Source organism: Oncorhynchus mykiss, chromosome 22 (genome assembly GCF_013265735.2).
Source record: "Oncorhynchus mykiss isolate Arlee chromosome 22, USDA_OmykA_1.1, whole genome shotgun sequence".
NCBI lineage: Eukaryota > Metazoa > Chordata > Actinopteri > Salmoniformes > Salmonidae > Oncorhynchus > Oncorhynchus mykiss.
This window is the reverse complement of record NC_048586.1, coordinates 9,675,340-9,690,000: the sequence shown is the minus strand read 5'-3', so window position 1 is coordinate 9,690,000 and position 14,661 is coordinate 9,675,340. Positions and strand designations below refer to the sequence as shown.

The window sequence follows — 14,661 nt, the reverse complement described above, 5'->3', positions numbered from 1 at the left end:
AAGTGCATGTGCACACACACATAGACACACACACCTGCCCTTCATTCTCCTGATATTGTTCTGGAAGCCCCCAGTCTTAGCTGCGCTAGCTGCCCTGCGAGACAATGTGTTGATGTCACTAGATCACTAAGCTCATAAGACTGGCAATCACAGATAGACTAAGTGGGATCTAAGAGGCTTGTCAATGTCAATTACGGTGCGTGAGGTTGCCTGTTTATTGCTGGTGAATGAGTTTTGTCTACGGAGAGGAGTATTGGCAGCTAACAGGCAATGACACCCAACGCTATATGAGGGATGTTTTGTTTAGCTGCATTTCTGTCAAAGGGTACAGGGGTACAGGGGTACAGGGGACAGCAAAGTAGGAAAGCAGTGGAAAGAGAAGAAGAGAGTGAGAAAGGGAGAGACATTCAGACATAAAAATACTGAGGGTTGACCCAATGTGAACTGAACGGGGACAAAATGAGGATGGCAGTCCAGCATAAACAAGGTGTGTGTGTGTGTGTGTGTGTGTGTGTGTGTGTGTGTGTGTGTGTGTGTGTGTGTGTGGTTGTGTATATAGTATCAGGTCATGTTATGTCTATTAGCCTTTAGCGGTGGTGGGCCAGGAGCTGCTGAACAGATCAGCAGGAAGCGTGGGGCAGGTGAACCAAGGTACAGGGTGGGGACGCTTCCTGACACGGCTAATGTCTGTGTCTGTCTGTCCTCACTGCCTGTCTGTCTGTCCTCACTGCCTGTCTGTCCGTCCAGGTGTCTGTCCCGTCCGTCCGTCCGAGTGTGTTTTATCGTGTGTGTGCCAATACGTCAGTGAGGATATGATGTTGGCGACAGAGGACCCGTCACAGGCATCTGTGTTGTTGCCAGATCCTGTGTCAGCTTCACTGACTGTGTGTGTGTGTGTGTGTGTGTGTGTGTGTGTGTGTGTGTGTTTATGCCTGCAAGCATTCATGCATGTGTGTGTGTTGGTGTGTGTGTGCTGTGCATGACAGAGGGGGTCCTATAGCCAGGAGCACGTGGGTGTGTGATGCATGGGTTGACTACCAATGCAGACACACACACACAGACACACACACACTGAGGACTCAGTTGTTTTATTACACAGAGAGTTAACCCAATACACACACACTGAGGACTCAGTTATTTTATTACACAGAGAGTTAACCCAATACACACACACTGAGGACTCAGTTATTTTATTACACAGAGAGTTAACCCAATACACACACACTGAGGACTCAGTTATTTTATTACACAGAGAGTTAACCCAATACACACACACTGAGGACTCAGTCATTTTATTACACAGAGTTAACCCAATACACACACACTGAGGACTCAGTTGTTTTATTACACAGAGAGTTAACCCAATACACACACACTGAGGACTCAGTTGTTTTATTACACAGAGAGTTAACCCAATACACACACACTGAGGACTCAGTTATTTTATTACACAGAGAGTTAACCCAATACACACACACTGAGGACTCAGTTATTTTATTACACAGAGAGTTAACCCAATACACACACACTGAGGACTCAGTTATTTTATTACACAGAGAGTTAACCCAATACACACACACTGAGGACTCAGTTATTTTATTACACAGAGAGTTAACCCAATACACACACACTGAGGACTCAGTTGTTTTATTACACAGAGAGTTAACCCAATACACACACACTGAGGACTCAGTTATTTTATTACACAGAGAGTTAACCCAATACACACACACTGAGGACTCAGTTGTTTTATTACACAGAGAGTTAACCCAATACACACACACTGAGGACTCAGTTGTTTTATTACACAGAGAGTTAACCCAATACAAGCACAAACAGCCTCTAGCCAGACCCTTTCCTCCCCACCAGGAATGACTTCTCGTTAAAACAAATTCTCTCATGACCGCAAAGCCACCGCCAGAGATGCTACATATTTTCATTTGTATTCATGTTTTTATTTTCTTACCCCGAGATACGTTGCTTTTTATGGTTCTCCAGACAAAGGCATTGGTGTTGAGAGTGTTGGCCAGTTCCATTGGCTGGGGCAGCTTTGCTAATAGGCTTCGTGAGAGGCAGGGGTGGTGTGTGTTGGGGATGGGAGTGGTGCATGTTGAGGTGGGGTGTTTGTGTGTGTGTGTGTGTGTGTGTGTGTGTGTGTGTGTGTGTGTGTGTGTGTGTGTGTGTGTGTGTGTGTGTGTGTGTGTGTGTGTGTGTGTGTGTGTGTGTGTGTGTGTGTGTGTGTGTGCGTGCGTGGGTGGGTGGGTGTGCGTGCGTGCGGGCCGTGGCTCACTTCCCTGAGACTCTCTCAGTAACAGAACTCCAGAGTAGGGTTTGGCATGCTCCAAAAGAGGAAATTATAATTTATAACAAAACAATACCCTGTATTATGCCAAAAGTCCCTCTTTAGCATTCTTCTTTGTTTCTAAACAACTCTGCCAGGGTTTCCTCATTTGTACCAAAATCCCAGAATGCATTAAGTTCAATTAAAACCTTCCATCCCTCCTTCCATCCCTCCTTCCATTCCTCCATTCCTCCATCCCAGTGTTTTTCTTTCTAGAGGGAATCATTAAAAACTTTAGAATTCCTCCTGTTAGGAATAGAAGTATCAGTTGTCCTGTTAAAATAAATACTCCCTAAGATGTTTAGCTGGCCAGTAACATGTGCTGCTACATGGTTTATACAGCACAGCAGACATCACAATCTGTTCTTACTGAGGGGAGCACTGGCAGCCTGGCTCTACCTCTCAGACAGCCAGCCTTCACAGTTGTTTATCACAGTTATTTTAATATCACACATACCTGGCTGGCATAGCAACTGGTGTAATCACTGTCATCGTTGTCATAGTTGTCATGGTTATCATAGTTAACATTATTGTCATAGTTATCATAGCTATTATCGTAGTCGTCATCATCCTCATCATCATCATCCAATTCTGATTCAGAAAACTTTAACATCCTCAAGAGGCAAATCTTTTTGCAGCAATCACATAAACAACATCCCATATTAAAAGGCCACACAAACCAGTCAGACGTTTGGACACACCCACTCAAGGGTTTTTCTTTATTTTTGACTATTTTCTACATTGTAAAATAATAGTGAAGACATCAAAACGATGAAATAACACATATGGAATCATGTCCTCATGAGAGCCAGTTTCATCATAGCGCTTGATGGTTTTTGCGACTGCACTTGAAGAAACTTTAAAATGTATTGAAATGTTCTGTATTGACTGACCTTTATATCTTGAATAATGATGGACTCTTTGCTTATTTGAGCTGTTCTTGAAATAATATAGACATGGTATTTTACCAAATAGGGCTATCTTCTGTATACCACCCCTACCTTGTCACAACACTGATTGACTCAAAAGCATTAAGTTGAAAGAAATTCCTCAAATTAATTTTTAAGAAGGCACACCTGTTAATTAAAATGCATTCCATTCCATCATGAACACTTCTTTGGTTACTTTGTGATTCCATGTGTGTTATTTCATAGTTTTGATGTCTTCACTATTAATAGTAAAAATAAAGAAAAACCCTTGAATGAGTAGGTGTTCTAAAACTTTTGACCAGTAGTGTTTATATATATATATATTTGCATATAGATTTTGCAGTCGCAAAAAAACATCAAGCATTATGATGAAACTGGCTCTAATATACACACAGACACACACACACACACACACACACACAGTGCATTCGGAAAGTATTCAGACCCCTTCCCTTTTTCCAGTATTTATTTTTATTTTTTATAAATTAGCAACAATTAATAAAAACCTGTTTTTCCTTTGTCATTATGGGGTATTGTGTGAAAATTGATGAGGAAAAAAACAGTTGAATCAATTTTAGAATAAGGCTGTAATGTCAGATGCTTAGTGGAAATGCCATATTACAACGGGCAATATTACATCAACAACAAAAACGAAGCAATATGAGTTGTACCAGACAAGGTCTGTGGGAGCGGAATTTCTTCAAAGACTAGAAAGGATCTGAAAACACAAATAGCTGTGAAATGAATTCAGATCCAACCATATCCCACAGCAAAACAGATAGCTACTGTAACATTTGTATGAACCAAATCACATATGTTCGGAAACATCCCCTGCATAGTCTATGAGGAGCAACGTGCTCAATATGCAACGTGGGCATATTTATACCGTAACTCAAGGTTCAGAGCTCTTATGATTTTCTCTCTCCTCAGTTAATAGATTGATTCATACCACTGATCAGTCAGGGATTCCACTCACCTGGTGTCCCAGGTCTAAATCACTCCTCGATTAGAGGTGAAATATGTAAGGTGCTTTAAACAATAGAGTTGACCCATCTACCCTCCCTTTATTATTTCCCTCCATCCCCAGATCCAGACACACAGACAGGCGATATGGTCCGGTGTGAGGACCCACAGACCAGACTGCAGCAGCACATTGGGCTAGGAGCTCCACGCCAATTCCATTAGAGACATTAGGACAAGGGACAGCCTCACTTTTTCACGTCAGTAAAGAGAACAGGAGAAGAAGAAAAGAAAGAAAAGTCCCAGCGAGAAGAGAGACAAACGGACAAACAGAACAAAAAAAATCAGTGAACAGAGAGAAAGACAGAGGGTGTCCCTCTTTCTCCCTCTTTGTGTCACCTCTAAAGTTCCTCCGTGCCTCTTGGACTTTACCCCACTACTCCCTAACTCCTGTCCCACCCACCCCAGCACTCCCTGGCCCCAGTATGCGCCCCTCAGCCCCCCTCTCTCCCTCCTCAGGGCTGGTGCTGTTGCTGGTTTTCTGCCCCCTATTGGTGGTAGTGCATGCCAGCAGCAGTAAGGCAGAGAACGGACACAGCACACACCTGGGAGACACAGACCCAGACCGCTGTATGAGGCATCACTTCGTAGAGACCATCACACACCCCATCTACAAGTGTAACTCCAAGGTAAGCTGGCCGAATGTGCACACAAACACACTAGCATGTGCACACACACGCTCTCTCATACACAGACAAGGATACACGAGCAGATACATAATGATAAAGGAGGTCAGATCTCCCTGTAAGTCAAAACATACGTGTGGGCGCACACACACACACACACACACACACACACACCCGCACACCCGCACGCACACGCACGCGCACGCACACGCACACGCACACGCACACACACACACACACACACACACACACACACACACACACACACACTGTAAGCCAATCCTGTCATTCATCCCCAGTGTTCCTGCTAACAAGCTGTTTTAGATAACAGCGCCAGTCCAGAGGTTTTACAGGATGTTTTACATGATAAATATCAGAACAGAAATCTGCTTCAAACCTCCAAACCAGACCCCTGGGACTACAGACAGGGAAAACACAGCCAAAAGTCTGTCTGCTCTCTCTAACGAGTGGGTATTTCCCTCTCTCTCTCTCTCTCTCATTTATTGTTCACTGTCTATGTATTTATCTAAATCTCTCAATTCAATTCAATTTCAATTTAAGAGCTTTATTGGCATGGGAAACATATGTTAACATTGCCAAAGCAAGTGGATAATAAACTAAAGTAACAGAAGTTCAAAAAAGAATAAAGACATTTCAAATGTCATATTATGTCTATCTACAGTGTTGTAACGATGTGCAAATAGCTCTCTCGCTCTCTCTCTCTCTCTCTCTCTCTCTCTCTCTCTCTCTCTCTCTCTCTCTCTCTCTCTCTCTCTCTCTCTCTCTCTCTCTCTCTCTCTCTCTCTCTCTCTCTCTCTCTCTCTCTCTCTCTCTCTCTCTCTCTCTCTCTCTCTCTCTCTCTCTCTCTCTCTCTCTCTCTCTCTCTCTCTCTCTCTCTCTCTCTCTCTCTCTCTCTCTCTCTCTCTCTCTCTCTCTCTCAGTGACCCCTGGCAGAGGTAGATAAATGCAGTCTGTTCAATAAGTACAGTCTCATCTAGGCCAAAATGAAAATGAGCCCCCACAGAGAGAGTAGCAAATGTCTGCAGTGTGGCCCACATCAAACACCTCACACACAATAGAAGCATGACTCACCTAGACCAGACCAGGCAGGGGCAGGGGGGGGCACAGCAGGAAAGGGTGGCTACAGAGGGAAAGGGTGGCCACAGCAGGAAAGGGTGGCCACAGCAGGAAAGGGTGGCCACAGCAGGAAAGGGTGGCCAAAGCAGGAAAGGGTGGCTACAGCAGGAAAGGGTGGCTACAGCAGGAAAGGGTGGCTACAGAGGGAAGGGGTGGCCACAGCAGGAAAGGGTGGCTACGGAGGGAAAGGGTGGCCACAGAGGGAAGGGTGGCCACAGCAGGAAAGGGTGGCCAAAGCAGGAAAGGGTGGCAACAGCAGGAAAGGGTGGCTACAGCAGGAAAGGGTGGCTACAGCAGGAAAGGGTGGCTACAGAGGGAAGGGGTGGCCACAGCAGGAAAGGGTGGCTACGGAGGGAAAGGGTGGCCACAGCAGGAAAGGGTGGCCAAAGCAGGAAAGGGTGGCTACAGCAGGAAAGGGTGGCTACAGCAGGAAAGGGTGGCTACAACAGGAAAGGGTGGCTACAGAGGGAAGGGGTGGCCACAGCAGGAAAGGGTGGCCACAGAGGGAAAGGGTGGCCACAGCAGGAAAGGGTGGCTACGGAGGGAAAGGGTGGCCACAGCAGGAAATCATATAACCTCATGCCCCCTATAACTGTAAGGTCTGGGCCGACATCCAAGCTGAGCTGTCACGCAGAGATACGTGTCGGCATCTGGGTGTCAGAAGGGGGAATGAGAAAAGTAGTTGAGTGTCATCTGCATAACAATGATAAGAGAAACCAATATGACAGAGCCGAGTGACTTGGTGTATAGAGAGAAGAGGAGAGGGCCTAGAACCGAGCCCTGGGGATACCAGTTATGAGAGTAACTGATAGAAATTGGCTTTAGCAGGGGATACAAAGGAAGAGAAGGTAGAGAGGAGGGAGTGGAAGGATGTTAGGTCCTCCGGAAGTTTAGTTTTCCTCCATTTTAGCTTAGACACTCAGCCACGGAGCAGGATGGGAGGGCCGAGCTTTCCAGGAAGAAATGAGACAGCGCAAGTCATAGGATGTGAAAATGAAGGAGAGTAGGGTTGAAGAGACAGAATCAGGAGACAGGAGGGAGAAAGATTTAGCAGAAGTGAGAGATGATAGGATAGAAGAGGAGAGAGTAGTGTAGGAGAGAGAGAGCAAAGATTGCGATGGCACTTGACCCTCTGGGTAGAGGCTGAGTGGTTAGGGTTGGAGGAAATGGAGACATAAAAGGAAACAAAGTAGTGATCAGAGACCTGGAGGGGGGTTGCAGTGAGATTAGTAGGCGGACAGCCTCTGGTAATGATGAGGTCAAGAGTATTGCCTGCCTTGTGGGTGGGAGAGAACCGGGAAAGGGTGAAGTCAAAAGGGGAAAGGTGGGGAAAGAGAGAGTTGGTTAGAAATGAATTGAAGGCTGAAGTCGGGAGGTGGAAATTGCCAAGTACGAAGAGTGGCGAGCCATCATCAGGAAATGAGCTTTTCAAGGTGTCAAGGTCATTGACAAGCTCATAACATTTGAAATGTCTCTATTCTTTTGAAACATTTTTGTGTAATGTTTACTTTCTGATTGGTTATTTAACTTTTGTCTATTTCACTTGCTTTGACAATGTAAACATACGTTTCCCACGCCAGTAAATCCCTTTGAATTGAATTGAAATTGAGAGGGTGAAGGGGGAAGGCAGAGATAAAGAGAGAGGGGGAGAGATAGAGACAGAGAGAAGGGAGAGAGAGACAGAAAGAGAGATACGGAGACAGTGACAAATAGAGAGGTGAGAGAGAGAGGTCTAATAGAAACAAAGAATAGAAAGATAGAAAGAAGAGGGGTGGAGAGGGAAAGAGAAAATGAGTAAGGGAGACAGAGAGAAGCGAGAAAAAGAGTGTGGCAAACAGGTGCTGAGTAACATATGATGGAGTTTTCTGCTCCCTTTCTGAGGTATAAGGCATGTGGACTATACAACATGCAGTCCATGGTTTGACACTGAGGATCTGTAGTGAGGAGTGAGGAGTGAGTGATAGTGACAGTTCCTGCTGTTAATGAGCGTAAGTGATCCCTTGTTGGGCTTAGGGCTGGGTGACACAGGGGTTCCTAGGGGACTGTTTGTGGAGGAGGACCTCTCTCTGTCCCACATCTACAGTGCATTCGGAAAGTATTCAGACCCCTTGACTTTTTACACGTGTTACGTTACAGCCTTATTCTGAAATGGATTAAAATGGGGGGGGGGGGTTCAGTCAATGTACACACAATACACACAATACACCATAATGACAAAGCAAAACCAGGTTTTTTGAATTTTTTTGCAAATGTATTCAAAATAAAAAAAAGGAAATATCACATTTATATAAGTATTCAGACACTTCACTCAGTACTTTGTTGAAGCACCTTTTGGCAGCGGTTACAGCCTCGAGTCTTCTTGGGTAGGACGCTACAACGAGTTTCTCCCATTCTTCTCTGCAGATCCTCTCAAGTTTTGTCAGGTTGGATGGGGAGCGTCGCTGCACAGTTTTCTTCAGAGATGTTCAATCGGGTTCAAGTCCGGGCTCTGGCTGGGCCACTCAAGGACATTCAGAGACTTGTTCCGAAGCCTCTTCTGTGTTGTCTTGGCTGTGTGCTTAGGGTCGTTGTCTGAGGTCCTGAGCGCTCTGGAGCAGGTTTTCATCAAGGATCTCTCTCTACTTTGCTCCGTTCATCTTTCCCTCGATCCTGACTAGACTCCCATCTCCACAGAGGAACTCTGGAGCTCTCTCAGAGTGACCATCAGGTTCTTGGTCACCTCCCTGACCAAGGCCCTTCTCCCACGATTGCTCAGTTTGGCCGGGCAGCCAGTTTTAGGAAGAGTCTTGTGGTTCCAAACTTCTTCCATTTAAGAATGATGGAGGACACTGTGTTCTTGGGGACCTTCAATGCTGCAGAAATGTTTGGGTACCCTTTCCTAGATCTGTGCAGCAAAACAATCCTGTCTCGGAAGTCTACGGACAATTCCTTTGACCTCATGACTTGGTTTTTGCTCTAACATGCACTGTCAACTGTGGGACCTTATATAGACAGGCGTGTGCCTTTCCAAATCATGTCCAATCAATTCAATTTACCACAGGTGGACTCCGATCAAGTTGTAGAAACATCTCAAGGATGATCAATGGAAACAGGATGCTCCTGAGCTCAATTTCGAGTCTCATAGCGAAGGGTCTGAATACTTTTGTAAATAAGGTATTTCTGTTTTTTTATTTTTTTAAATAAATTTGCAAACATTTCTAAAAACCTGTTTTTGCTTTGTTATTATAGGGTATTGTGTGTAGATTGATGAGGACAAAAATGTTAATACAAAAATGAAAATAGGAAGGGGTCTGAATACTTTCCGAATGCACAGTATGCAACAGTGCCTAAGTAAGTTTGACTGGGAAGTTGGAAGGTTTTTGCAAGGGGAAGGAGCCTTGATCTGCAGCCCAGCTGTAAACTTACCATGGTCTTCTGAATCTCCATCCTCCTCTGCCCATTCTCCCCTCTTCTCCCCCCTCCAAACACACACAAAGGCTTCCAACCTCTCTCTGTGAAAATACCTAAAACCCTAAAGCTCACTGTCTAGTCCTCAGCTATTGTAATGAGGACACCTTCCTAAAGTGGCTGCTAACTCCCTTGCAGTCGTCGCCGGCAAGTGTGTGTGTGTCATATCCCCTATCCACAGACAGGCTAAATCCAGAGGGAGAGAAAGACAGAGAGAGAGAAACAGAGAGAGAGAACGAGAGACAGAAAGATATCCATATCCCCTGGCCCCAGATGAGCTATTGTAAGAGACGGTGACATCGGTGGCGACACGAGGCAGCTGACAGGGAACATGACACAGGAGTCCACTTGCGGACACGACAGCAATGTGTGTGTGTGTGTGTATGTGTGTTTGTGTGTGTGTACGTACTGGTGTTTGAGTGAGATTCACTGTTGAGGCATCAGAGGGTGTGTGTGTGTGTGTGTGTGTGTGTGTGTATGTGTGTTTGTGTGTGTGTACATACTGGTGTTTGAGTGAGATTCACTGTTGAGGCATCAGAGGGTGTGTGTGTGTGTGTGTGTGTGTGTGTGTATGTGTGTTTGTGTGTGTGTACGTACTGGTGTTTGAGTGAGATTCACTGTTGAGGCATCAGAGGGTGTGCATGTGTGTGTGTGTGTGTGTGTGTGTGTGTGTGTGTGTGTGTGTGTGCAATGGAAAGTGGCCATCACCTCTAGATGAGGATCATTAGAACACAAAGAAAAGGGTCAGCCATGTTCTGCAGCGTGGTGTTCTTCTGACAGACAAACACACGGAAAGGATGGAGTCCTGAATCATTAGTAATTAACAAGATCACTCATTAGGGCTATGATACTGTGTGTTTGTGTCACTGCTGTTAGCCTGCTGAGAGCTCAGGTAGTCTCAGGCGAGGTTACTCATGTGATTTACGTACGTGCGTGTGGTGTGTGTGTGTGTGTGTGTGTGTGTGTGTGCGCGTGCATGTGCATGTGCATGTGCGTGTGACTAACCCTGAGCTTTCCAGCCTGACTCCTATCACAGCAGGCACAAGGCCACAGACTGGGAGTTATACTACAGGCTGTAGATTACAGTAGAGAATACAAAGCCTGACTGTGACACAAACTATAGTATATAGACATCAGCTCCTTGAACAGGATAACATAACTTTATTGTTTTCTAAACTCCCTTTAAGTGTATGTTTTCTCCCCTCTCCCCTCACTCCTACTATCTTCCCCTTTCCTCTCCTCCTCCCCTCTCCTCTCCTCCTATCCAGATGGTTTTGCTGGCTCGGTGTGAGGGCCACTGCAGCCACACGTCCCGCTCCGACCCTCTCATCTCCTTCAGTTCAGTGTTGAAGCAGCCCTTTAAGAGCACCTGTTCCTGCTGCAGGCCCCACACCTCCAAGCTGAAGGCTGTGAGGCTCCGCTGTGCCGGAGGGACACGCATCACCGCCACCTACCGCTACATCCTTGCCTGCAACTGTGAGGAGTGCAGCTGAGCAGAGAAAATAACATTTTAGAACTCTAGAAACGCTAGAACCGGCTCTTTGAGAGTTTCTACCCCTGTGAGTCTGCAGCTGTAAGGAGTGGAATCTTAGAACTCGAGAACTTGAAGAACCCACACCTTTGTAGAACCCTAGACCTGACCAATGGAACAGGACAGTGTTTTTGTCCCTGTATGATGATTCAAATGCCCTAACATCTCCGCTGGCCGTCATCTGCAAGTAGTGGAACCCTTAGTACCCTATGGAACTCTAAAACCTGTGAGTCTAGGCCCAACCCATGGACACATATAGAACCATCATGGCTGTTGGCGATAACGACTCCAGTGCCCCAACTGCTATCTGACCATAAATGTACAAGGAGAGGAGCCCTGGACTTTAGGAAAAGGGATATTGGGGAGGGGAGGGGGATTTAAGAACCATTGAGGAACCCCATGTACAATTTCATGGTTCTACTTGTGTTTCTAGGCCTGACTGAGAAGTCAGTCATGAGAACTTTAATTTGACTCTTTGTCAAACTGCTTTTTTTTAAATCCTAAATTCCCTACCTGTCAGTCTGGATCCAACTGCAAGACTGAGACCTGGGTTCCTATTCCTCTTCCAGTGGCTCAGTCCCCAACCGATGACCAATTAGGATCCCTGATCCCCAATTCTGTGTGTCTAGAACAAGCAGAACAATCAGTTCCTCAAGGTTCCCTGAAAGAGTAATTTCTGCTAATCCATCCGGGGTAGATGTGATTCCCCCGCATCCCAAGCAACCCTCCATTCCCTCCCATAAATTTAGACCATAAACAACTAACTGCTTTTTGGGTTTCAGCCAACCTCTCACCACTCATTACAGGCAAAAACAACACATAAGCACACACTCACATCCACACACACATCCCCTCTCTTACTACACACACACACTCTCACCAGTCACCCATCATTACAGGCATCAATAAAGATATGGTGCCAACGTCATTAAAACCTACCAGTTCCCAACAATACAACAACAAATGTCATTAAAGGCCCAAATCAGCCATTTTCATATCAATATCAAATCATTTTTTGGTTAACAATTAAGTACCTTACTGTAACAGATTTACATTAAAATGATCAAAAATAGCTTTTTAGCAAAAACTATTTCGCAAGCAAGAATTTTGCTAGGACTGTCTGAGGGTGGTCTGAGTGGAGAGGGGGAAACTGTTATTGGCAGAGAGGTTTGGAACTTTCTTTGATGTTGGTCTATTAAACAATTTACTGCATGGTGATGTCACCATGGAAAGCCCAAACTCCTATCCAGGCAAAAACGCTGATAGATTGTAGATTGTATTTTATTTTTTCAGGAAATAACACTGATAACCTTTTTTCACACTTCTACAGTGTTAGTTTCAACAGCTGTTGTACAATATGATATGAAACACAGGGAAAACTACATTTTGGACTGCACTGGGCCTTTAAAAGCAGCATGGGACAGAACAGGCCATGTATCCTACAATATATGCTGTATGTGTATTAACTGTTTTTAACTGCACCGGAGCCCCGTCTCCTAGGCAGACCATAAACATTTAGCACACTCAAACCCAGCCTTTCATCTATCTGTGTAAAACATGACTCTCAGAGGATAGACTCTTACAAAATGACCGGCAGCAGAGAGGCAGCAGAGTGGAGTATCCGGAGGGATATTCTGTTGATGCGAAGCCATTTTGTGGAGTAGCATATGCTCTCTAAAGGGAAAGGGTCTGTCAATGCTTATGTTAAATACTCTGTGCAACCGACAATATGGTTGCTGTTGATGTTGAAACTATTCATATTATTATCATGCCAGAGTTCATGATTACTGACAGGTTTTGCTCTCAGTAAGTAGTACTACTTTACTAATGATGCCATTTCAATACAAGGGGTTAGATACTTTGAGAAAGGGAACTGGTACGGCTTGTGCTGCTCACCAGTCACAGTTCAAAAACATCATTTTGCCTTACTCTGGATATGCGCATGTTCCTCTTTAGTGCATTTAAGACAGTCCCAAACCATTGCATTTATCAGGAGTCGACTATTGTATCTAGCAGGTTAAGGTATGGGGGAGGGTTACATTTTGGAATAGAGTGGAATGGACACAAACACACAAGGCGCACACACACACACACACACACTCACTCACACTCACTCACACTCACTCCTCTGAAATGCCTTTGTTCTTTGCTATGGCCTCAAACTGTACCCTCCCCTATGAAATCATACGATTTACTGGTCTGAGGATTTTTTAATGCAGCTCTCCGCTGACAGCACAACTGGCTGCTTCACACATGAACATAATAAAACACTCTTCCTTTGTTTCTAGAGATTGATCTGTCCCTCACTGGTTGTCTCCTCTCCGTGTGTCTCCTTCATCAGCACACGCACACAGTTCCATGCCGTGAGCCTGGGGGTATAATTATGTGGGGATTGAATTGACAGCAAGACAGAGGAGCAACATAATGCTTGTCACACTGACGCTAACAATGTTCTTATGGCTGCCCTAAAAGTGGCATATGAATGAGCTGTTTGGCAATGCAAGCACCCATGATCACACACACACATACACACACACACACATTCACACACAGCGCTACAGTTCTAATAACAGAAACAACACGCTCACGTGTCATCGTCAAATATAGAATTCATTTTAGCCCCTCCGGGAATTCTTGGGTTGGAATGTTTCCAGGTGGAGACAACAAGGCACATATGGTATTTTCATAACTCTTCAAATCATTTTCCTCACAACGGTGATAATCATAACCATTCAAGGCTCAATAAAAATCATACAAAGGAAATGATCATTCATAGCCATATGTTTGTAATTGGATTATGACTTTCTAGATGGTCCAAGACACAACAGGATCCATTTGGCCAGTCGCTGCAGGGTTGGGTTGTTGGATCCAACATTTTAGTTTGAATCATGTAGCGCATTTGGACACAATCAAAGGTCTTTATATTAGACATGAAGATCAAAGGTACTATAGTGGTGAACTATGCCAGGTAAAAAGTTGGATGCTCCCTACATTTGGAAATTATTCAGACCCCTTCCCTTTTTCCACATTTTGTTACGTTACAGCCTTTTTCTAAAATTGATTAATCAAAAATTCCTCATCAATCTATACATAATGACAAAGCAAAAACTGGTTTTTAGATTTTTTTTGGAGCAAATTCTTTACTTTTTAAATTTATATATATAAAAAAACAAACAGAAATACCTTATTTACATAAGTATTCAGACCCTTTGCTATGAGACTCAAAATTGAGCACAGGTGCATCCTGTTTCCATTGATCCTCCTTGAGATGTTTCTACAACTTGATTGGAGTCCACCTGTAGTAAATTCAATTGATTGGATCTGATTTGGAAAGGCACACTATATAAGGTCCCACAGTTGACAGTTCATGTCAGAGCAAAAACAAAGCCATGAGGTCGAAGGAATTGTCATTCTTAAATGATGGAAGTTTGGAACCACCAAGACTCTTTCTAGAGCTGGCCGCCAGGCCAAACTAAGCAATCGGGGGAGAAGGCCCTTAGTCAGGGAGATGCACTCACCCTCAACACAGGGGGGGGGGGCTGACGACACAGCAGTGCTAGGCAGGATAACCAAAGACAAATGAGACAGCCTATACGGAGGAGGTCCGAGACCTGACAGTGTGGTGCCAGG

General features: G+C 44.8%; 1 protein-coding gene across 1 annotated transcript in view; it reads left to right on the top strand.

Moving 5' to 3' along the window:
- Positions 1–13,318, top strand: part of ndp (norrin cystine knot growth factor NDP) — a 21,342-nt gene extending 8,024 nt beyond the window's left edge. Inside the window, exons 2-3 of the mRNA XM_036958690.1 lie at positions 4,358–4,919; positions 10,769–13,318. Coding sequence (XP_036814585.1) covers positions 4,716–4,919; positions 10,769–10,993 — 429 coding nt within the window. The 5' untranslated portion in view covers positions 4,358–4,715 and the 3' untranslated portion in view covers positions 10,994–13,318. The remainder of the gene's footprint in view (positions 1–4,357; positions 4,920–10,768) is intronic.
- Positions 13,319–14,661: the final 1,343 nt, after the last annotated feature.